General features: G+C 39.4%; 1 protein-coding gene across 1 annotated transcript in view; it reads right to left on the bottom strand.

Annotated features, from left to right (window-relative positions):
- Positions 1-9,645: 9,645 nt before the first annotated feature.
- The window catches only part of snta1 (syntrophin, alpha 1), a 41,697-nt gene continuing 26,650 nt past the window's right edge, over positions 9,646-24,692 (bottom strand). Inside the window, exons 3-8 of the mRNA XM_042510969.1 lie at positions 17,162-17,354; positions 16,676-16,865; positions 15,436-15,566; positions 14,793-14,989; positions 12,658-12,845; positions 9,646-11,308 (exon numbers count right to left, since the gene is read on the bottom strand). Coding sequence (XP_042366903.1) covers positions 11,216-11,308; positions 12,658-12,845; positions 14,793-14,989; positions 15,436-15,566; positions 16,676-16,865; positions 17,162-17,354 — 992 coding nt within the window. The 3' untranslated portion in view covers positions 9,646-11,215. The remainder of the gene's footprint in view (positions 11,309-12,657; positions 12,846-14,792; positions 14,990-15,435; positions 15,567-16,675; positions 16,866-17,161; positions 17,355-24,692) is intronic.

Raw genomic sequence — 24,692 nt, 5'->3', positions numbered from 1 at the left:
TTGTAATTTGTGAACAGCCCAGACCTTTACTCACTGATCTATTGGACACTTTAACCTGAACTATAAATTTGTAGTATACGCACTGCAATTTTTATCATTCATTAGTAACTTTAATTGCATTTATTAACTGTGAGCCAGTAATGACTTAAATCCTGTTTTCTTCTCACACCCACATACAAGCAGCTCACGGCCTCTTCTTTCTCTGCTTGTCATCCTTAGATAATAACAGCGGAGAACATTCTGAAAAAGGCACTTTTTAATACATTTCTTAAAAAAAAAAAAAAAAGGATTATCAAATTAATGGAAACTGCTCAATAACTGCAGTGAGGAATGCTTCCCACCTAATTGAATTAGGGTTTTCATTTCTGTGATTTCTGTGTTTGTTTTTGGCAGCTGCCATCTGTTTGCCTGGGACCAGCTCTATTAATAAGCTATTCAGATTGAGATGGGGCTTTATTCCAGCAACTGTTTCTCACCTCTCTCTCTTTATCCTGCTCTCTCTGTCTCTGTCTCTCTCTCTGTCTCTCTCTCTCTCTCCCCTTTTCTCGCTTCCTCGCTCACTCAAATGATTGTCATGGAAATCATCAGAGGTGCCAAACCACAAACAAAAGAAAGAGCTTTAACATACACCTGAGCCAAAAAGAACAGAACTGTAGTCTAATTACGATGGGAACAATTAAGACTGTGCATATTTATTGACAGGGGACTTCACACAGGAGCATATGCTCATGAATACCAAAAAATGAAGGCAAGATTGGTTGGTGTTGGTAGATTTGAAAGTCTATATGATGGTGTTGCTATGGAAAAAAAAGCAATTTAACCCTAGAAAGCATGGGAGACTACAGGAAATGTGCATTTTTATTGGACTTTCCTCACAGCCATTGTATTATGCACTCATTTTGTGCAATGTTTTGAAGTAACACCTTTCTGAAAGCAATCTGGATGATTTCCACTGTCTCAAACAAAGAAAAAAAAAACCAAACTTAAGTATGCTCATCATCACCAGCTGCCAATATTAACCCCCGTTCTCTCTCTTTTTTTTTACCCCTCCTGTTGACGGCTACAGTCTCCCTTTCAATGCTCCAAGAACAAGGAATTCCAATCTGGGCTTTGCTCAGTATTCTGATCACACACCTCTCTCCTCCAGTAATACAAGTCTACTTTAAAATTCATAACTACATTTGGAAAGAATAAAAGGGTGCCCTGATGGAATATTTCCAAGGAGCTTACTTGAGCGAAAATACAATTCGCTTTGGCATATTTAATAACCCTAACCTGGTCTTTAAGACATACTGTAGTAATAACAATATTAAAAAAAATACTGGTGACTGAAAAAAAAAAGAAATCCAAGCTATGCCTTAGCATGAAATGAGTACCTATAATTCCTGCCTCTAGGAGGAGGATGAGATAGAGAGAATGAAAAAAAAGAGGGGAAAATGAAGGAGACAAGAGACGGAGAGAAGCCTTGTCAAAGTTAGAAAGAGTCAGCTCAGCTCAACTCTCATTTTCTGCCTTTCTCTTCCTCTCTTCTTCTGCCCGGGAGGCAGTTTGAATTGAATCAAACAACCTAGATTGATTAAGCTTGGATGAATGACTTTCCAATGACACAGGACTCAGCTTTAGCCTCACCCCCCCATCCCATCCCTCTGTACATATTTGACACGGTTATTGAGGAGTTGATGTGAAAGTGATTGCGCAGTTGTTTCCTTTTGGGTTTCTGTGCAAGGTTGAAACGTTCAACCTAGACTAAATGTTGTCGCCATTGTTCGGTTCCTTGAAAGTCCTGTTTGATTCCTGTTGAATTCCTGCTTTGATTCGAATGCCTCTCAGGAAGAGAGGAGCACAATGAATGAGTGTGAGAAAATAGATAACATGCTCCTCCAATTGGAATATGAATTGCTCAGCTCGAGCCTTAGTATTAATCTCTTGCCCTCTTCCCTCTCTCTAGTCCTTTTGTGTTAAGAGGGAGAAAAAAAAAGATAGGGCAGAGAGAGAGAAAGAAAACAAGAAATAGAGTATTGAATATTGTGGGATGTCCTGTTCTGAATTAGGTCAGGACCAATCAAAGCTTAAATGCTCTCTCTCTCTCTCTTTTTCCCCCCCACTGAACACCAGTGCTCTCTTTGTGATGCTCCTGTATGGAGAGACAGAGACCCCTACTGTTTCTGATGCTGCATTAAAACCAGGCCGACCTCTCCTGGCTCAATACTCTACTGCCATCTGTCTGCTGTGATTCACACTGCACAATGTGATGTAACCGGGGTTCACTATAGCCTGCTGCTGCATGTACATGTAACATACAGCCAACATGTCTTTACAGTGTAACAGTAATTACACCATTGCAACATTATCCTTGAGCATTGCTGGAGGAGGTGTTTAGATCCTTACTTTTTATGTTATCTGCCAAGACAGCAGCTGAAACATTTGTTAGTGTCTGATTGCACAGTTTATATATTAAACAGGGACATTTCTCTTTTTACAATACTTAGGGTTTAGAATGTCGATTGCTTTTTATAAACGCTCTTGTAGAACGAGAAAAGGGCTGCTATTAACATGTATCGGAAAGACAGACTGCGACAGTGGATGTGTAGGTAACTGTCAAGTTTCTATGAACTGCAAAGCATCAAGAGGGTTGGACTGCGTGGGTTAATGAATTGTACGTTATGGATTTTTTTTCTTCTTTTGTTTTCCTGTATGTTTTTACCTGGAATTATCCGTTTGTGGACTGCTTTAATGCATGTTTGTGTTTTTTGTGTCAAAAAATAATACATTTGGTTACAAAAGGTTACTTGTGTAAAAATAAACTCCGGGGCTGTTAAACTTACTTTTTTTATCAGTGATTAATGGCATCATTTTAATAAATAATCTCGATTAATGGTATGTTTACAGTTCTATTATTTTGTAACAGTTTTGAAGTCCATATCGACACAGTAAAGCAGTTCTCACCAGATCGTCTTGATTAGGAATCAAATGACAGCAGAAAACTGCATGGGACTAGCATAAAGTGAGCATGTCTGTGAAGTTGAGACTCATGGGTACCCACAGAACCCATATTCATTCAGTATCTTGAGGTCAGAGGTCAAGGGACCACTATGAAATGGCCATGCTGTTTTTCTATCGCCAAAATTTAACCTAACTTTGGTACGTTATCCAACCCCCTTCCTGACAAGCCAGTATGACATGTTATCACTGGATTCCTTAGATCTTCTAGTGTCAGATGATATCAGTCACTTCAGCTTTGAAACTCAGCCCGGTACAGCCTCTTAAAGACAGAAATGTTGGCCGGTGATTAACGTGATTTTTTAAAAAAACAACAACAAAAAACACTGATGGCCCTTTTAAAAACACATCATTCCAAAGTCCTTCTTTTGAAATCTTTGAAAAAATAAAAGTATCAATCAGAAAAAAATACAAAATAGTAATAATAACAAAAAATTTGATATATAGACACATATTGATGTGAAATGTTTGATACACAGCTGCACTTTCTCGCTCTCTCTTGTTGATAATGTTTAATGCAATCATTCTGCTGTTCTCTGCCACTAACCAAGAAAAGTTATCATTGTCATGTTATTGCCTTGCTGTATTAGGTTTTCGGGTTGTCTGTCCTTGCATCTGTCCAGTGGCGCAAGTTGGTACCAATGGGCCCGAGCGCAGGCTACTATGACGGGCCCTTGGCCCTCAGATACAAAGCACACGTGCACACACACATATGCATACTCTTAGATATGCACACATAAGTACCAACAATGTGTTGGATTTTACAGTGGGAATGGGTTACCTTGGCTACTGTATATGCAGAGTACAAAGACGAAGGAGAAAGTGATCAGAACCATGCATAGCACTGTGACAGTCAAAGCTCTCAAACACAACAACAAGCACCTGAGAGGAGAGTAGATGTCCATTTCCAGTCCGTTCTCATTCCAAACTCATCAAGTGAGTACGCTCTGTCAGTGCTTTCGCTGCCCGAGCATGACGCCAAAAGCCACCTACTAAGTCCACCTGGAACACGGCTAGAAGGCACCAGATGAGAACAGGCCCAGACAGAACTGGTGATGTTATTATACGCCAGCGGCAGCAACACCAGGCGCATCCAAATGTAACGTGTATAGGCTACATCGTGTTCGCTTCCCCTCTAAATGGCAGAGATTTTTTTCTACACCTTATTATGTGTATCTTTTACCAAAACCTAACCATCCCTGACTTTGTCGCCTAATCCTAACCATCTTGATAGTACACATAGGTTACTATGTGGGCACATTGTGTTAACAACACGGTGTCATCCCACCATGTGCATTTGTTGACATTACTGTAGGCATCCCAGAGCACAAACAGCTGAAGCAGAGGGATACCTAAAACCTCATAATGTCACTGACAGAGCGGCTTGAACTTGTTGCCATTTTACTGAGGTCATAAAATGACCGTGGACTTTTTGGGGCATTTTTAGAACAATAACCTCAACAATAACCAACAATAACCAACAGCACTCCTCTTAAACACAGAGGCAAGAAATTATAGTTAATAAGACAGAAGAAAGCTGCAATAATTATCGACAAACAACACCATGTCCATACCAAAACTGGAAAGCAACAGCTGCACGCACAAATTTTACCCACAAAATTACACGCGTGTGCGCACACACACACGCGCGCACACACGCAATGGCACAGGTGCTGGACCTGAAATAATAACAACCTTTCAAACAGGGGCACGGCGGCCCAGCAGATACCCCAACCCCCCCTTAAAAAGCCTCTTGTACTCACCAATGTGAATGTTTCTGACTCTGTGTCTGACTGGTTAGGCCTGCAACATAAAAAAAACGGTATATGTAACGATTATCTAATGCTAGAAATAGCCAGCATCGACTAGTCTACCTATTATTAGGTTACGACAATAATTAATCGGCTGGCTATCTACCTGGTAGAGACACTGATTTAAGATTAGCCCACAATTTAGTCAACAAAACACGCGTTTGCCTTGTCTTAAAATCGACATCTAACACAACAGTCAAATGTTACAATTATGACAGACAACCAGCCAGCGCCACAGGCAGGATCTCGGTGCTGCTGACGATAATTTAGGCCGACGTTATCTAACCTGCTCCTGGGGTTAGCCTTACCTGCATGTTTGTTGACACACCTGCAATGGCAGCGCGAGGGGCTTTATCCGTGAGCATGGCGACTGTTTGCAAAAAATCCAAAAGAATCAAAGTTAGGGAGCTTTCCGATCTCCTCCTCCTGTACTTTCCTCTCCTGTCCATCCTTGCAACCGCTTTTGCGTTTGAATAACTGGTGGCTTGGCTTGTATTGTCATTCTCGACCATCGGGTCTCGACAGATTCTGCGTTTCACCTGGCGGAGACTTGACGTCATGTCACGTGATCAAATAGAGATTTAGGATTGGATAACATGCACTCAATACCCAGCAATATGTACATGGCACAAAACCGAAGAAAATAGGAAAATATTCATTTGATTGAATTTTGTTTCATAGTTGTTATAATAAATGAAGAATAAGTCTAACATTTTGTCATACTTTTCTTGATTCTGACTTTTTTAGCTCCACTCCATGATAGAGATGGGCTGGAAATTATAAGATTGTATATATTAACAGAGTCAATGTATCTTTAGTTGTTAATGTTTTTTGTTAATGCACCATTATAATCACATTTTCGCAAGAGTCCCACTCTTTGTCAGGTGGGGCCTCACTGGTGTCAAGGAATCCTATATAGTACGGGCCCCACTGCAGCCGCAGCGCCTGTACTGTCAGTGCCCACGCTTCAGCATCTGTCCCATTCTCATGATATCTCAAGAATAGCTTAAAGGAATTTCTTCAAATGTTTACAAAAACATCCACCTGGACTCATTAAAAAGCTGGTTAGAATTTTGGGGTCAAAGGTCTTGGTCACTGTGACTTCACAAAAATGTTTTTGGTTATAACTCAAGAGTTCATATGGTATTTAACACAAAGTATCACATAAATATCTAATAGGATAAAATGCTTTGATGAAAATATATTTTATATGTCCAAAAGGCCAAAGGTCAATTTCACTTTGCCCCAGTTTTCTGCAAAAAAACATGCTCTGGCCCTTACTCAATGTCATAACTCAGGAGCAGAAGGGGAGACATTTGGACAGATACTAAACTGGTCACATTAATCTTGAAACTGTACTGATTTTATGGATTTTCACTGCTGCCGGGGGGAAGTTGTAGCATCCATGTTTTATCAATAAAAATGTGTAGTGCAGCCTCTAAAATGTAGTGCAGTACCAGTCTATAGTATAAAAATGCTTATATTCAAGTAAAGTACCTGAAATGTGTACTTGTAATGTACTGAATTACATTCCAGCACTGATCTCAGGTGCACCCAGGAGTCCGAGCCATTTAAGTTTAATGAGATTCGCATTCACAGTCATGTTTGATATAATTATGCACAGTATAGTAGAGAAAGCCTGCTGATCTGTGTAGAGTGTAATGATTAAGTCAGACCCCAGGACAAGACGCACAGCTTTCAAATTGATAATGATGACAGCACTGATGATAATAGTGATTACTGTATACTGGTAAGTGTGGTGATGACTTTACAAAGGTAATTATGGAGACAGTAAACACAATAAGTACATAGCTGTACTGGTGAATTTGATCAACAACACCTTTACTAATAGTTATTCATTTTACAAAAGTGATGCTTTGCTTGATGAAGCTCTAATGAAGTAATAAAGTGTAAAAATGATGCCAAATGGACATGCTGGGCCTGCGCCATCTCAGAATGCTTCCTGGGCAGTTATTTAAGAGGACACTTTAATTTCATCATTTTAAAATGACATATCCACTTTGATTGCTCTCTAGTTAAATAAAAACTACTCATTGTAATTTAGTAGTCTAACAAAGAATTTGACACAGTACAAATGATCGGTAATGAAAAGACAGCTAGTAAATATGTGAGATTGTTATTAGTTAAAGTTTTAAAAAGCGCTGATTGAGGCACCCCATATAGGACTATTTTTACAGAAGCCATAAAGCATTTAGGATATAAAACATGTCATTTGTCTGGAAGAGAGAGATAGAGAGAGCAAAGCCTTAGTTATGGAAACATTTTATTGACTACATGTTGAAGCTGGAGTGCAATAATAATCAGGTTCATTTGATTGTAGTGCAGCGAACTGTGCTAAAATGCACAGCATGAATTTACCTCTTGTAGTATTTCAGTGATGTTTTGTTTATATACTCTTGACATAATGTACTGTTGGATCATATCAGTGTGTTGGCACATTTAAGCCCATTTATGATTACAGCCCTTTATGCTGACCACTTGCCAAAGTACGATTTTTACATTTATGAATGCTCTCCTCTTTCCTCAACTTCCCTCCATCTTTCCAGCGCTCAGATCTCCCTGCTCATCTCTCCAGCTCTCAGTTGCTCAGACTACAGAGTGTACTTCCATATTTTCTGACACCCACCATCATGTACATAAAGTTTTCAAACTCTGGAGCAAGGCTGAGCAGCATGTTCAATATTGCTTCTTGGCCTGTTTGTCACCAGCCAGCCGCCATGTTGATCCTGTTTTTTTACCTCTCGAGCATAGGTGAATGACTCAGTCCTTTTTCTCTGTTTCCCTTTGGACTTATAGTGAATATTTCAAATGTATCTTGCATCTTTCTGCTGCACAGACCGCGTAGCAAAAGCCTAGCCTTTTATGAAAAGACCATCTTTCCAGCTGTGAAATACCTCTTTATGGAGAGACTTTCATCACAGTTGCCAAAGATGCCTTATTGTTGTCTGATAATGCAGCTGAAATAGGAAATTTATCTGAACTGTCTGCTTCGTATGCTACAAAATTTTGATTTGACAAAAAATTAGTAATGAAATCTGGGCTAAAGAATCAAAATAACACCACAAGAGTCCTTTGAACAGAAGTGTGCATACCTCGATTGGCCTTGGATTTGTCTCATCTCCAGTATTTTCATTCTTTCTACATTCACACAATATTCTTGGTTGTTATTGTAGAAATTCAAGCAAAGATCATAATGTTCAAAGTGTTACAGTGCCTGTTCAGTCTTATTTAGAGTCAATATTCCTTCTCTTTGTATGTAATAGTTTTTGCTCTCGAGGCTTTGACACGAAAGAAAGGGATTGCAGAATGTATTCTATCCAGACCAACATTTTCTCTTCAACCCCGTCCCTTACCAACATCATATTTTCTGACAATTTTCTCCCCCCTCCTCTCCGTCCTAAGTGCCCTTCCATTTTTGTTAATCAAAATATATTCACACAATCTCCTCCTCCTCTCCAGCGGATCTGAGAGGCTGATTGGCAATTTCAGCAGTGAAACCATAGTTCAGGCGAAGAGAGGGATGCAGCCAATCTGAGAGCTCCCTGCCGTTACCATGGAAACATCTCAACAAGAGGAGTGGGGGCTGGAAGGGAGGAGGGAGAAAGGAGAGAGGAGATATGATCAAATGTGAACACTCTATTCTGATTTGATAGGCTGATATACAACTCACAGTTTGTTATTACTAGATGCTCCAGCTTCCATTTGTTGTTCAGGCACACATGCAATTGCACACGTGTGTTTGAAAAGCATATGCACACACACACACACACACACACACACACAAACACATGCAGACTTTACGCAGCAACAAACAGCATCTGCGCCTCAGTGATAACGCAGCCTCATGGCAGTAAAAAGCATATAAGAGGGGACTGTTTGCTTGCTCCTTTTACAATGGCTAGCAGCAGGCCTAACTGTCTCCATCACACACCCCGCTGACTTAAGTATCTCATCATCATCATCTTTGCACTTCCCGTTCTACAGATCTGTCTGGACTTAATAAAACTGTCAGACCACCAACTGAGACTGTTAAATAAAGACTGTGCGAAGGCTAGATGTGCTGTCTGAAGCAGCGCAGTGGAACGGATCGTTAAAGACCATGAGATATGACATTAAAACTTGCAGTTGGATATGAAAAGTGCATTAGGGCTGACTTAAAAAAGGACTTTACCAGACGGTCTGAGAGAGCTATTACAGCGTATAGATAGATGGACAGGTGGATAGACAGACATTTTTAGACAATCCATTATCCACAAGTGGTCAGGGTCACAATTTCACCCCTTTTGAGAAACGTTAGGCTATAAAGAAGTTCACAAAGGAATATAAATATGATTTCTGAGTGTGTTTGAGAGCCAGTTGTCGACTCCACTGAGATTTTCTTCTCTTTGACCACATTTTTATTTGATAATGACAAATCCCTCAGGATACACTGAAACAACCAAAACTATACCCATCTTTCTCTACAGTGCATTCTTTCACATTAGAGGCTTAAAGGCACACTAAACCTGTTTACATCGTTATTTTTGGCCAGAAGTGACAGTAGTGTGGAACATGTAGGACAAGCTGAAAACACAACTTTGACCTTTACACGAATATTTTGGCAAACACTTTGGCAAAGAGATGCCCAGTGTTGGAAAGATGACATTTAAAATGTGGGCTACCCTGTTAAAAAGTGAATAAGTAATTTAACTTCTTAAACTAATTTAACAAAGTAATGTGACTTATTAAGTTTGATTACTTTTCTAAAAAAAAAGTTTTTATAATAAGGTGACATTTATACAGTATCAATAAATCACATGCAAAGTAAACAATAAAAGTTAACAAAGTTTATTACATGTTTATATACAAACAACCCTGCAAGGCACACCTTTGTTTAAATAAGAATATACAATACATTTTATTCTTGAAAGCAAACAGGTTTTAGTTTTGAAATATATATTAATACAAGTCTGTTTAGTGTTGGACGCAGAGAGAAGGCCCCGAGTCGTGGATGTTTAGTCGACACAAATAATAAAGAGACAAAAGTCAAACACTTTATGATGTAAACAACTCAACATCTTTTATATGGTAAATTAACATATTTAAATGTTTGACAAATTGTGAAGAAAATGGACCGTCAGTGGTTTCTGAAGACCATCCTCTCATGATTAAATTAAGTACAGACAAAATCACTGTACTATACAAGTGGTTTAATTAAGAGCTTAACTCTGTACTTGAAAGCTTAACCACACTGGAGAAGTAGCTTAACTGGACTGACACTATTTCAGCCGACTTTATCATCATCAATACATAATTATGGAACAACCTTTGTCAGGAGACGAACAACACAACAGCTCTTGTTTTGCACTTCACATGGGCTGATATAAAATTACTCTGCACCATCTGACTAAGGCCATCCTGATTCAAGGAAAGTGACTTTTTTTGTTAGGAAAATTTTAAGTTTTTATCTAATTTATTGGTTAAGCTAAAACACAGTTATAAAAAAAAGCCTTTTATGATATACTGTGTTAGTCATTTCTCTTTGTTAGGCCATGGATGAGCACGCATTCAACAGGGAAGAAGACAGACCAAGAAAGAGAGGAAAAGAAAATTGTTCAGCTACAATGAGAAATAGATTTCATTTGGTATTTGGAAGTTGTGTTCAGCAAAAAAAAAAAAAAATCATGAAAATTCAGGGTAAAGGCAACTTAAGCATCCACATAAAAAACATGTAGTTTTATTCCGTACATTGTTCGGCACAGATTATTGATCATGTAGTGATCAGTCATTCTGTCACTCCACTGAAGCTGCCTTTATAAAAAAAAAAAGAAAGTTTGTCCAACATCAACCAGGACATTTGTGAAATAACTTTTGTTATGACTGCTCACAGCACATAAAGCAAAGATTGAAAGATGAAAAGATGCTTGTTACAAAGGCCTGCCGTGATTCATGAAACAAAACAGAACTGAACAATGGGGCAAAAAAACAAAAAACAAAAAAAAAAACATCAAATGATTGGGACTTCAAGCTTAGAAACATTAAGATGCAGGCTGTCATTTCATTCACACAGTTTGCTGTCATAAAGTGTGATGATCCACCGCAACAGATTTGACAGATGTCAGATCCCTTAAGTGGCTGCTGACTCACGCCATCTGTAAAACCTCTCTTTACTTTAAAACTACAAGTTCAACAAAGGGTCCATCAATGTTGCAGTTTTCTCTTCATTTCCCCTAAAAAGACCAGCACGTGTTTTACCAGAGACAATCATTCTGGAGGTCTGGGAGGGCTGAAAGAAGGGGTTAGTCAGCATCTTTTCCTGGGCCACATCCTCTGGTGTTTCAGTCTTCTGGCTGTGTGTTTTATTGAATATTCCTATCACTGATGTTCCAGATTGTGTGCCGTCATCATGCCAGGAGGCCAAGTCGCTTGACTTTAGCAGACAGGAAAGAGTGGATGATGAAGACTATGGTCTTGGGGCAAGAATGGAGGTCCAGTTGCTGAAAGAAGAGAAAGTTTGGAGAGCAGGAAATGTGAAAGAGAAAGAAAGTTTATTTATTAACGATTGAGTTTGCAAGTTGCAAAGTTAAAGTTATATTTCTGAAAAAAAAAATTGAAAACCATAGCATTGGGAAATTGGACAAATATATTGGCTATCGATGACTGGTTTAGTAAATTGTCTGTTATTTTAGCGAGGCAGATTTTTGTGATTTCATTTGGCTAATTTAATGGTTTAATTTAATGTAAAAAAAAAATGGTTTATTCCTAGTCGAGTTGCAAATTGTAAGCACTTTCCTAAATTGATTATTAGTAAAATTAAGGATCGATAAATTAATTGTTTTTTGAAAAAACATAAAACTTTGCTTATTTCCAACAATACCAAATGTGCTTTTTTCCTCAATCTAAGCTAGAAACAACATATTGCATTTACTTTAATAGCACCGCGTAGCCTACAGATTAATCGATTAGATTTCAAATGTTTGATTAAATTCTTAACAACTGATTAATTGGTTGTTGATTAATTGTTATAATCCCTAATTTCTACCTAACCAGAGTGGGGTCTTTTTGTAACGGTGGATAGACTACCAACATGGTTTAGTGAGCTTTATTTTGTTTCTGTCAAGTTTGAATGAAGTATGTTTGATGAGTTCACAGTGCAAATACTGTAGTCTTAATTCTATGAAAGAGCAAAACTTATATTTCAAATATTTTCTTTGGCATTTTGTGAGTTTATTTTGATACTTATAAGACTAAAAAAATAAAAGCTTGTGGACCACAGAAAACACACCATCCTGCTGAACAAACACCAACACAAAAAGCATTTAAATTCTGTTAAAACATCACTATATTGTCAAAGTGTTTGTGATTTTAACATGAAATTGTTCTTGATCTTGGAAATAGGACTCAGGTATGGCTTTTTCTGGAGCATTCAACCTCATACCAAAAGCAAATGGGAGTTAACATATTTGTCACATCGATGGCTTATTTGTTAAATCAGATAGAGGTGACTCAGAGTTGGCCATCTCCATTAAATCTCAGCAATCTCCATCCGCTCCACAAAGACCATGAAATGTGACTGAAAGCTCAGCAAAAGGTTACTGGGTGGGATTTTAAGATTTTCTCAAAGAAGCTTTTATAATCACTGAAGACATACCAAATGGCAGTGGCATTGTGACATCAATATTACAACATTTGCCTCTGATGTTGTTTTCCATTTGATTTCCATCACTCACAAACAGATTTCCCAATTGTCAATTCAAACTAACTTTGACATATTGGTATTCAATATGACAGCTATTATTTAGAAATGTTGTATACTGACAAAGTCCAATGGAAATCAGTAACTTACAATCTCGGCCTCAGGGCCTCCAAAGTCGAGGAACATCATGCGAACTCCATCATCTGAGGACATTCTTAGGCGCTCAAAGGGCTGCTGAAGCAGAATACTTTTCCTGACACCCATCTCTTCTGTGAATAGTGTGAAACCCTCATCAATGTGGACTCCCAGGGTACACTCCTTCCCATTCCAACTGCAGGCTGCCAGGGTAGAAAAGAAAATCAGGGCTTATATAGAGGTGAAGGAAAAGAACATAATAATTGTACAGCACACAGTTGAAGGTATTCTCAAATAAATCTGGATTTTTAGTACATATTTCTTGTATTCTCATTTTGTTGTGAGCTTAGTGTTACAGTGTTAATACAGAGCCCAGATTTCTTGGCTGTAAAAGGACAACAATATCATCCAAACAATGCTCATTGTTTAGAAAAGAGAATAGGTTTGAAATAAATGAAACAGTCAACCTAATTCTGATACTAAAATTAGACCATTCAGGCTGAAGGTTTTTGCACCACCTACTTTCAGCAGCAGAGGGCAATGTAACAGCATAACTACACCACTGATCAGGCGTCTGTCTCACAAAGCAGGATTAATAAATTTCCAGAAGAAACTTTGATAACTAAAATGCAGAATGTGGATCATGGAGGTAAACAGAGATCTACTGCCTTTCAGCGCAGACATGGGCTTCTAAGACAAGGCTGTACCTGAAACAAGAAAATGTTTTGTCTCCTCTTAAGCTCTTTATAAATTATCAAATGGTGAGGACATTTTGCTGAATACAACAGTCCCTAATTCACTGGGCAAGAAACAATATATTGTCATTCCTAATCCTGCTTTGTGAAGTCTCTATTATGTACTGAGATGTTTGTGTGTCTTTGTTGAATAAAAGCTACGTCTTGTGCTCCAGCAGTGTGATATAATCCAGCAGCATAAAGTGTCACCTTAATGCTTAACTAAACTTTGCTGACATGCTGTAAATTAGTTGGCTCGGCAGATTACATAGAGCTTCCACTGTCTACCCTTAGATATATTTTTTCTTCTTCGCTGTAGCTGACTTGATATTAGGTGTATGCCTTAAAAAGCCAAGTCTAAAATACTGTTCCACTGTACAATTTAAATTGGGGATGCCATTATGTGTATGTTAAGTTATTGTTATTTAAGCGATGGTCAATATTTCAAGGAAAAGGCAACATTAAGTGTTAAATTTCCTTGTTATTCTAAATAGTCAGATTTAAACTTTTGCAAAAAGTTACACTTTACATTTCACTAAATGTTTGAATGGTGCTGACCAATCAAAAATCTGCTAAAAGTTTTTGTGCGAGAAAAAGTTTGAATAAAAAGGCAGCAGTATTGCATAACTGAGTCATGTTGTGGGATGCTGTATGCAATTCTTCCTTTAGGGGAGTAGAATATATTTTCAGTGCTTTGAGAATGGTGTTTTTTAGATGGCTGGGTTAAGCAAAGTGCATTCTTAAAAAAAAACTAGTATTAAGCTTAGCTGTTAAGAGAAGTAAACAGACAATATTGGGCTAGTATTGGAAGATACTCAAGGTTGCGTTATCAATAGCGGACATGAAAAATTGGTGTTGAGCCATCCCTTTTTTTGATTCTCAAACACATATTTTACTGCCTGAAACACACATTTTTAACAGCTTGTCTTGTGTTAGTCAATCGATTTTAGAGTGATGTGTTTGTAGCTGTGGTCCATCTTTATTCATATTTTGATCATCGATGTACTGTTGGTAGAGGTATTTTTATTTATTTACATTTTAGGCAAATAATGCTAACATAATTAAATACTTTTGTTTCTGATACTCATTATGAAGAACCAGTCCCTTATTTTGAACTACAAATACAGCCAGTCACTGCAACATGAATTAGCATAGCTGGTACACAATTCTTTTTTATGCACTATTATATGTAAATAATATTTCTCTCATCATGTGGCCCATAACACTTAGTGAATTTCTCACAAAGACACTTGCAGCACCATTAGAAGATTCATTCTTACAAAGGGTGGGAGTCATATCTTGAACCTTGGTTGCGTCATTCAGAACAAAATTTGAATTTTTCTTCTCGTAGGTGGAGGAACTGTGTTGCAAGAATGAAGACAGAACTGGGAGTCAAACAGATCTCTGAATCCGTACCCGTGGTGACCTCCTTGATGAGCTCAGCAGCATTATGGCAACCCTCCACCAGCAGATGAGTCCAGGTGGACAGCTCCTTGGCAGAATCTACCCTGAACACATGCGTCTCCACGCCTTGCTTAGTGCCCGAGCGCAGGCCAAATGAGAGATCAGAGTCCAGGAGAGGAGAACTTTTTCCTGGGCCAGAGTGGACCAGTCTAAAGAGGGAGAGAAGAAAGTGTAAGAAGAACGAGGATAAGAAAGGGTGTAATTAAGATTTATTGAAAAGGATGACCCAGAGGAGCAAATGAAGGAGTATGCAGGTTTGTGTGGTACAGATGTGAACAGAGAGATGTGAAGTGCACAGGAGAATAGGAAGGGAAGAAAAAAACACATGAGTCATAGGCTCTGGCTCCACTAATGTTTTCCAAATGAATGTGACGTTATGGAGGCAAAATGTCCAAATGTCCAGTTATGGAAAGAGTGAGCGTGTGCTCTTGGACTGGACCAAAACAAGCCAAGGGAAGGTCTGTTAACTCAAAACTGGACTGCTCTGGGTGGAGGACAAAGTTAATTAAAATGCCAAATGTGCTACGTGTTGTAATAAACACTGAGTGCTGTATGTGGTCTATGTGTAAATATGCAGACATTTGTGTGTTTGAACCTGGTGGCAATGAGCGGGTGACTCTTGATCGGGCTGCTGAGGCTATCTTTGCTTTCAGGCAGGCAGGGATACAGGAGCAGGTCTTTGTCAGTCAACACGGCCAGCACTGGTTTCTCTGGACCCTGGGTCATCTGGACATTTGTAGAAGAGTTGAAGAAATCATTCAAACTCACTCATATGGTGCTCTATGTTTACCAAGCATTGCACATTTATGACAATAACACCTATGGACATCAGTAGGCTGCAGGTCTCAATCTGGGATCCAGTATTTTGCTTATTCTTTGCAATGAGAGTGCTGCGTATTTACACTATGATACAAACAGCATAATGAAGTGTTGTGCGTGGATTCTGTGCTGAGTGCTGCTGTATGTGCCGGGAGTTGAAAAATATTAAACTTTGGGTAAAACCCAGCGCTTGTCAACATAACTTTTTACCCAGCTGTCCTCTGATAGTGGACGAGGGGCGGGACAAATAGCCTACAACAGAGACCACACGTTAAATGTACCAGCGCTGAACAATAACAACAAAGGAAAAACTATGTAAGGCCATATATTAATATATGTGTCCTCACCCACAAAATCTCATGTATTTAAGACAGATCATCAGATATTTACAGGGTGATTTAAATTAAATTTTAATGTTTTTTATAAGGAGTACTTGTTTAAGTACATTGGATTTATGTTTTGTTTCTTTGTTGTTGTTTTTTTTTGTTGTTGTTTTTTATTTACCGTGACATCAAATTGGATATTGAGATTCATGGAATTTCACTTCTATTGGTGTTGACTACTAAATGTCTGGTATGGTGATATGTCTAGTTGCTACATGACCACAAATGAATCAGTAGTTCTCTGCTGATGCATCCATTTTAGGTCGAGGGCGTGGGTTTTGTGTCGACATTCAGAAGAAGACATATGAAACAAGGAGAGTGGGGGTCCTTCATCAGAAAATTTTGAGCATCAAACACTTCATTTTCTACATTCTGGTGAATTTTTATGCATCAGTTTGCACCTTGAATTTTTGTTAAAATAAAATCTACACCTATGCTTTAATTTGGAATTTAAATGTTATGTGTTGGAAGGTTGCCTTTACCTCAGAAAGATATGAAAAAGGCACAAAAACATAACCCTGAAAGTAAAAGGCACCGTGACATACTAAAAACAACATATATAACATAAAAAATGCTATATACTGCAGAGCAGGTCTTTTAGTGTGAACTATGTATGCCTGTATTCTTGCATACCTGCTCTGTAATCCAGCCCAGATGTTTGACCTCCATGCCAAGCTGCATGCTCTTCATCTCCTCCTTCACTCGTGGTAAAAGGTTGGCAGCACCAGCCTGGATGGCATTGTACCAGGACTGAGCCATGGCTGGGTCTTTTGCCCGCAGGAACACAGAGTTCTTTCTGTTGGACGAAATCACCTCGAAATACCTGGCAGAAGAGATGAGAGGACCAAAACGGGAAGCAAGCAGGGAGGAAAGAAAAAGGGGCAGTTGGAGAAATGAAAGACAAATCACAAAGAGAGCTTGAGGGTGATGAAGAAGTTTCAGATATTAACAAAGAGAATATGTGAAGTAGACTGGGTAAGAGGTCTCTTTTACAATATTATCTCTGAGCCATTTTGTTATTTTCAGGTTAAGATCTGTCAGATTTTTTTTTTTCATAAGGAATGTATAAACTGAAAATCAAAATATTACTCAAAGCTGGAAACTTCTAACACGCTGTACCTGTTTTCTGTGTCCGGGGGGCACTGTTTTCGTGACACCTGGCACATCTTCAGCGGGATGCTGCGGGGCTCTTTCACCTCAGGGGAAAGTTCAGTGCCCCTCTGAGGTGTGGAGGGAGGAGACTCCCAGGGGAGGGCGGCCCCAGGGGACCCTGAGTTTTTAAAGAAGGCCGACATCTCCTTGATGTACTTCACTGAAGCAGAGCGAGAGTGTGAGAGAGACAATTAGATAAAGCAGACAGGCAGAAGAAGCACAGGACACAGAGGAGGAAGAGAAAGGGAATTTGCGATATGAATATGGAGCCTCCAGGTTCAGTGATGAGTTGAAAGCTGTAGCAGCACTTAATAGCTTTAAAAAGAAATTCATCTGGACAGAATTCTGTCACTTCAGATTCCTCAGTTTATATAGAGTGCATATCCTGCTTGTTCATAAAAACTATTCCTAATGTGGCAAATCTACACCTCTATGCCCTAAAGATTTAATAAAAATCCATAATATATAGTATGACTAACTGGGAAATACACTTGGCTTTAGTTAATTTATGTGATTTATTGAATAGAACGTCTGTCCCTTTTATGCTGTATATTTGTTGTATGTGGGAGTTTCTGGAATGGGTGGGCCAGTTTTTGAGCACCAGCTGGAGGTGGAGAGGGGATGTGGTTTCCTCCAGCTGTGCACTGACACTGTGTGGCATGGGTGAGATGCTGAGAAATGCACTAAATTGTCAGTATCGACACTTAGATACTGTTTTAAAACCATGTGTTAGATTTGATACTATTGAATATATAATTAATAGAAGCTATATAAAGTTGTGACCCAGTAAGTATTCACAATCTTCATCTCCAAATTTGTTGCCCCTTAAGTTTCATTTATAAGAGTTTTGTTCCACCTTAATGACCAGATCCAATATCGTAGTGGTTGCTAATTAAATAATTTTCAACATTACTAGAACTAGAAAAAATACAGCCTTTTGTGTTGTTTTCCAGTAACATCAATATTGCAATCCATAATTATGAGAATAGTATTGTCTTTTTTTTGGCACATCGCCGAGCTCTATTCTGCTCACATCTTTTTAAATGCAAGTTTTACCACTCACACACCTACAAACACCTACACACACACACACACACACACACACACACACACACACACAATTATACACACACTCATAGAAACACACATGGCCTCAGCTCCAGTCCAGTAGGCTGTGGTATGGGTTTGGCAGAGGTAGCCACTGCTGGAATAAAAATAGCCCAGAGGACATGGCAAGGCATGAGGCTGAAGGCTGAGCTCTGGTTTCACTGGGGAAGTGTGAAGTGCTCTTCTTGCACAGCACAAGAGGCATGTAGCCAGAGGGCGAGCAGAAGAGTCACAGCGCAGGACAACAGGAGACCGAGAGAGGGGGCTTCCACCATTCCCAAAATAGAGCTATGAGCCAGTTAAGCAGCCATACAGTTATTTTCTTAAAAAGCAGTTTATCATATACAGGACTGTGTGGTGGCACCGTCAAACAGAGCACTGGTAATTCAGACTTTCATTCTTCTATCAGAAGGTGGCAGACTGACGAAGGGTCCATCCTCAGAGCTCCCCTGCTAACTCCCTGTAAAGCTGCTTACAGACATTAAATCTGTAACATTGCTTGTTTCATCTCTCTGTTAAAGCAATGGCTTTTAGCTTTCAAACACAAGACTGGAAAAGTGGCATGCTGACTATTTAGAAGGACATGACCACTGCAATTAATGTAAACTAGTTCACAAGATTGTCATCAAGCCCCTGAGAAGAAGTATTGCACAAAGTTATGTTGTGAGCAAGGTGAGAGACTGTTCACTTGTTATCTCGTCCTTGGCACCGGTGGAACAAGAGTTATCAGATTTCAGTGTCAAAGCCATGCCCAGCCATTCTTATAAAAACAATCTCCCATTTCAGTCTGATCCACCACTTTAAAATCCTTAATATGATCAAGTGTCGCTTTCTTGTCTCCCATGATTTGTTCTAATGCCACAGAAATGTCAAATGGAAGAATCATAAAAACTGTGTGCTTTTAAATGGCAAAATAACTGTGTGCACTCATACATGAGCACTGTTCAAAATGGTGCAGACATGTTCTTTGGTCCTGGAACATGTCTGCAGGAGCACTGCCAGAGCAACGTTGATGGGAAAAATGACTCAGGTTCTTTTGCAAAAGTGATGCCAACATTTAAAACTGGCAGAGCGTTTTAGGACTAAAGTGCATGTCTGAAGGGGACTTAAGTAGCTGCAGAAAAGGGCATGGCCTAAATACTGAAAACTATAAACATACAGTAGCTCATCTGCATCAGCGGTCTGTTCACCAGCTTTCCATCTGCAGCTCTTCTTCTTTTGAAAACCTGTTCTTTCTCAGTCATATTGTCCTGAATTTCTAATCTGTTTCTAATCTATCGCTCTCCCCCTGTCCTCAGAGATGTGGTCTATTCCCTTTCAGTTTGGTTTGTGGATTGTTTTAATATGTGAAAGCTAAAAATCTCTTGCCATTAAAGGGTTTTTCTCTCAAATCTATAAAGAATCACTGAGAAGAATGACTCCTTTTTCCCTCTTTGGATTTAGAGCATTGAAAATGCCTGCCTCACATGCTCTGTCATTTTCTCCCCATCTCTCTCTCACACACACTCTGGTCTACCAGTATGGTTTCCAGGGACAAACATTTAGGCCTTTGACACACACACACAGTCTGGGTTTAATATTAACACTTGCTCACACTCACATGCCTCGGCACACATGCAAAAACACATAAATGAGCACACAAAGTACTGCGAATCCAAAAATATATGTATGGCTTGGAATCCCTGCGGCTAAGTATCAAGCTTTAGTGCTTTTTTGATACTGACTTTGTGTCCACAGCTCAGACTGTAAATGCTTGCTCAGATTTGTAACTTTTTTTTTTACTTTTCTTTGGTGATAGTTCCTGATTTAAATAACAGTTTTGCCAAATACAGTATTGTATTAACACAAAGTTCTATAATGACTACTTGTGTCTACATAACATTCTGACATTTTAGTTGGATGAGGAAAAAGGTTTGTATTCTTCAAAGTTACGGGGGAGAAAAAAGTCTTCTTGGGTTTAGTACTGGTATCAAAACTGTGGTATCATATCAGCACTAGTATTGCAAGTTTGTATTGTCCTAATAGGTATACGAGTAAGGTATTAGGGAGCCGAGTGTAAAATCTTTGCTTTCACTCACAAACAGCTGCTTCCCTCATCTGTTGGTGTGATCCAATCCGCTGTGACTCAACAAATCAATTATCCACCCCACGAGTGACAAACTACTGCGGAGGAAAAAAACAAGTCATGGAGAGCTCCACCCATGCTGCGTTCACAGATCCCAAAAAAACCTGCATTAAGGGAGAGGACACACAGGCACTCTCATTCTGTGGGAAACAGTTTACCTCATGTGACATGTTTCTTTTGATCTCTTGTAGTCATTTGTTTGCTTTTTGAACTGCCAATCAGAGTGATTTCTCTCACCAATGGGCTCCACCCATCCTCAACATGCTGAATCAGCCGAAAAACAGTTGACAAGGGCCAAGTAATGCAATCAGTGTGACACAACAACACAAAAACTAGGGCAACAGACACTCACCGATGGCCTGACAGTGACAGACGGCCAACAAACGGCCTGGTGTGTCACAGCCCTTAGTTACCAGTTTTTTGTTCTCTACCATCCTTACGATACCTTTTGTGTATAGACTTGCGGGCATACACACTCACACCTCACATGACCCTGATGCGTCTGAATTTTCTATAAAAAAGTTTTTTCTCCCTTTTCTATGACAGAATTTCACTTGTTTACTTGCCTCATTCACACTATGCATAATCAGCTCAATGTACCATAAAACATGTGCATTTGTAGACAAAACCAGACGTGCTGAGGATGTGTATACTGGGAACATGGAAGCAGTGAGCAACCAATATGTACCAGCTACAGCTTTGAAGTAGCTGTCGACTTGCATACGTAATGTTTCATGGAAATGAGCTTCTGTTCATTTGTTCCTGTGCCAAGCCATTGATGTTTGTACCACTGGGTAGCCAACTGCTTCCTTGTTGCTGGACCAAGGCCATTCAAAATTGATGTGGTCAATCTCAATATGGCAGGGTAGACCACAAGACTGGAAATGGAAATAGGATTGCCTACATTATTTTGTCAAGTGGAAGCCTCCCAAACTCTGTAATGATACTGAATAAGAAAAAAAGATGTCCTCTTGTGCATATTGAGTAGCACTTCAGTGACCTGACCAGGATGAGTCCTTCTATACCTGGTATTAACGGTATAACATGTGTCTTGGGTGATTTGATCACAAGAGGACAACTCCAAATCTGTCTCTTCACACCTGGCATTAGGATGCATGTCCACATACATCTTGAGTGACCACTTGTGATCGGATCTCATTTTCCTGCTCTATGCAAATAAAGATGTACATCACTGTTGTACATCAGGGACAGTTGTTGTGAGTCCAGCCACATACACACAATGACAGGGCTGACTCTCTGGTAACGTTCAAAGTTCAAGATTTTTTCATTAGTAACAAAGGGAAGTTTCTTGTGCGGTTGGGAAATTCAGCATTTCAAAACAAGACATCGCAGCAATGCAGATTTAAAGGATGCTACAAAAAATGTTAGCCATGTGATGATAACAGTTATTTATGGTTTAACATCAGGGTCAAGAGGTTTCGGTGCTTATGTGAGTTTGTTCAAACTGTTTAACAGATGCTGCTGTATTAGCTTGTGCTAACCAGGGCAGATGTTGAACTGACCTTTTACCGGGAGCAAAACAACTCCGGAGATGGTCCTTCACTTCTGCATATAACCTAAGTAATGGCAGCAACAGAAAGTTTTCTTTACTGGTGGGGAGGCAGCGGGGACATCAGCTGAGTAGGTGGTCCTTCAGTGTGGTGCATTAGCATAAACACTGCTGAAAGACTGTGGCCATATGCAGCCCAGACTACTTTCAAATGTAGTATGAGCGATCAGATCAAGACTAGCACTGGGTGCATTCACACTTGCAATTAGGTGTTCACTTGTGATCAGATTATGCATGTTAATACCAGGTGTAAACAGGACCAATGTCTAAGTCATGCAACTACTGCTACATTTTTAATTGAGAAGCAAGAAAGCAAGCATGGCTGTAGGTGCTAATATCCAGCACATAGTTCTATTCTCAGTGGTCATTATTCTTTGTTATGTAAGACTTGGTTCATGTTTGTGTTTCAGCTCCACTAACAGAATAGGCTGGGGGAAAAACACCAATCATAGCAAGTATAAGAAGATATTTACTTTTGTAAAGAGGCTTTGCTATTCTCCAATGTGGAAATGATCACATTGCCGTTTCCCAGATTAGAAATGTCAGGCATTAGCTGTGGCCCCAAATAGCAAATCATGCAAGATAGCTTTCAAACTGAGTGGCGAATGAGGAGAGGAGGGAGGGATTGAGAATCGAGAGGGAGGATGACAGGAATGAACAACATGGGAAACAGAGAGAAAGGAAGAAAAAGAAGAGAATAAGAGAGAGTGAGACAGGCTATACAGAGAGACGGAACATACAGTCAAGCTCAGCCAGAAATGTTGCCATGAATACCAGTGGCGGCACATTCAATACAGAGCTAAAATTAGCTGAGATGGCACTGTTATTACTTTGGCTTATCTGGCAGCCAGTGAAACTACTTTTGTACTGTGTGTGTGTGCACATGGGTATGTGTATATGAGGAGTTTCTTTGCTTCTTCTGCAGAATCTGCCTCTAAGCTTTTCCTACTAAAGTCTGTACATTGAACCTCACAAATCCTGACCAGACATTTTCAGCCAGTTCAGTTTTGACACAATTCACTTAACTGTGGCTTAAAAAGCTTTTTCTTCTTCAGTTCCCCAAACAGTTTAAATTGCCAAAGCACAAGTTTAAATTTTCAAACTGAGCTCTGGCAATACTCTCAATTGTGTTAATTTCCTAATATACTTACACAAACAGAGACATAACCCCACTACAACCCAACCCTCGGCCTGCATCCTCACAAGCAAATTCTGAGAATTGCTTTTACAGGTATGATCAGAAAACCAATAAGCTGATATAGTTTGACAGTCATTAACATGCTTCAAAACAAAAGTGCCATTGGCTTTTATAGGGTGAAACAATGCTCTTATGGGAACGCCAGCCCTTTCTCCCCCCTGCCACTGGTTACCGTGGGAGCAGCTGGAATGTCATTGGCCAGTCAGTGACCTCATAAGCATGCTGTTGGCTCTGTAAACCATGTCAGACGAAGAATGTCCCAATGTTACACCACCAACAAGGAAAGATGTCTTTGGCCAAAACAACATCATAAATAACTGTGCAAAATACCCGGAACACTTGCTGTGCTCATTTAGTACATTGAGGTCAGTCGAGGTAAAAGAAAAAAACGCCCATAATGAGGCCACTTAAAGGAAAACTTTATACCCCAAACAACCATTGTGTAAACTCTAGATTAAGTGTCTACTAAGTCATAGCAGACCACTTTTAACAACAGCAAATCTGTTGCTGTAATCACAAAAAACTAATTACAAACTCACAATTTGTTAAGAATAATCCATGTCTCCTTTATCCAGTCATATGACTAGTACTTCCCAAACAGACAGACATTTCTCATGGGGAATCCACCCAAAAGTAAAACCAGACTCTCTTGACAAAACCAGTAATTTTACCTCACTGAACACTGATGGTCTACCGCTGCCTCCGTCAATAGTTCGATTGTGTTATTGTGTGACTTTGCTAGATCCGAGCTAACCCTTTAAACTCAAAAAACACTGCAATGCAACGCATGGACAATGTTACATGGCAAAGTTAGCCAAGTTCAGATCATATTAGCATATGTTGGCAGATAAGAAACAGAAATCACAATACAGAGTGCAATATAAGACTGTCAAATTCTGGTTGGTTGGTTGATTGCTTGGTCGATATGCTCATGCCAACAACTGCTGGTGTTACTTTAATCTGTCTTTTCTCCAAAAAATGACACTGCAGTTTAAGGCTGGATTACAAAGCTTCTGAAAGAGACACAATCACACTATAACCCTTGTTGGGACAGCGGGATGGCTACCATTAGCTTCTGGGCTAAAAAGAATAAGTTCCTCTCTTGCATGCAGTGTTAGATATATTTAACGTTGGTACCATTATGCTGTATATGACATTGTCAACCCCAGAGATAGTGTCTAATATGACATTTTTCTTATCAGTCCTTTAAAATGCTGACGGACCCATGTATAAAGCTTTGTTTTTCATTTGAGGCATTTCACTTGTCTGAACACAGTTTAGTTGCCCTGGGCAGGTGATAATGTCGAGCCCTCTGAGGGAAAAACGCTTTTAAGGGACACACAACGCTGACAAGTAGAGTGCTCACTGCACTGTGGTGATTTCATGAAGTTAGACATAAATGTCAGAATGCTTTTTTCCCCACTGACCAATCAATTAATTGAAAAGAGTAGGTAGAATTTCAGTCTACCAAGATTTCTTTGGTTGATTACAGCCCTAA

This window comes from Plectropomus leopardus, chromosome 2 (assembly GCF_008729295.1).
Source record: "Plectropomus leopardus isolate mb chromosome 2, YSFRI_Pleo_2.0, whole genome shotgun sequence".
Lineage (NCBI taxonomy): Eukaryota > Metazoa > Chordata > Actinopteri > Perciformes > Serranidae > Plectropomus > Plectropomus leopardus.
This window is presented reverse-complemented; position numbering and strand designations above follow the sequence as displayed.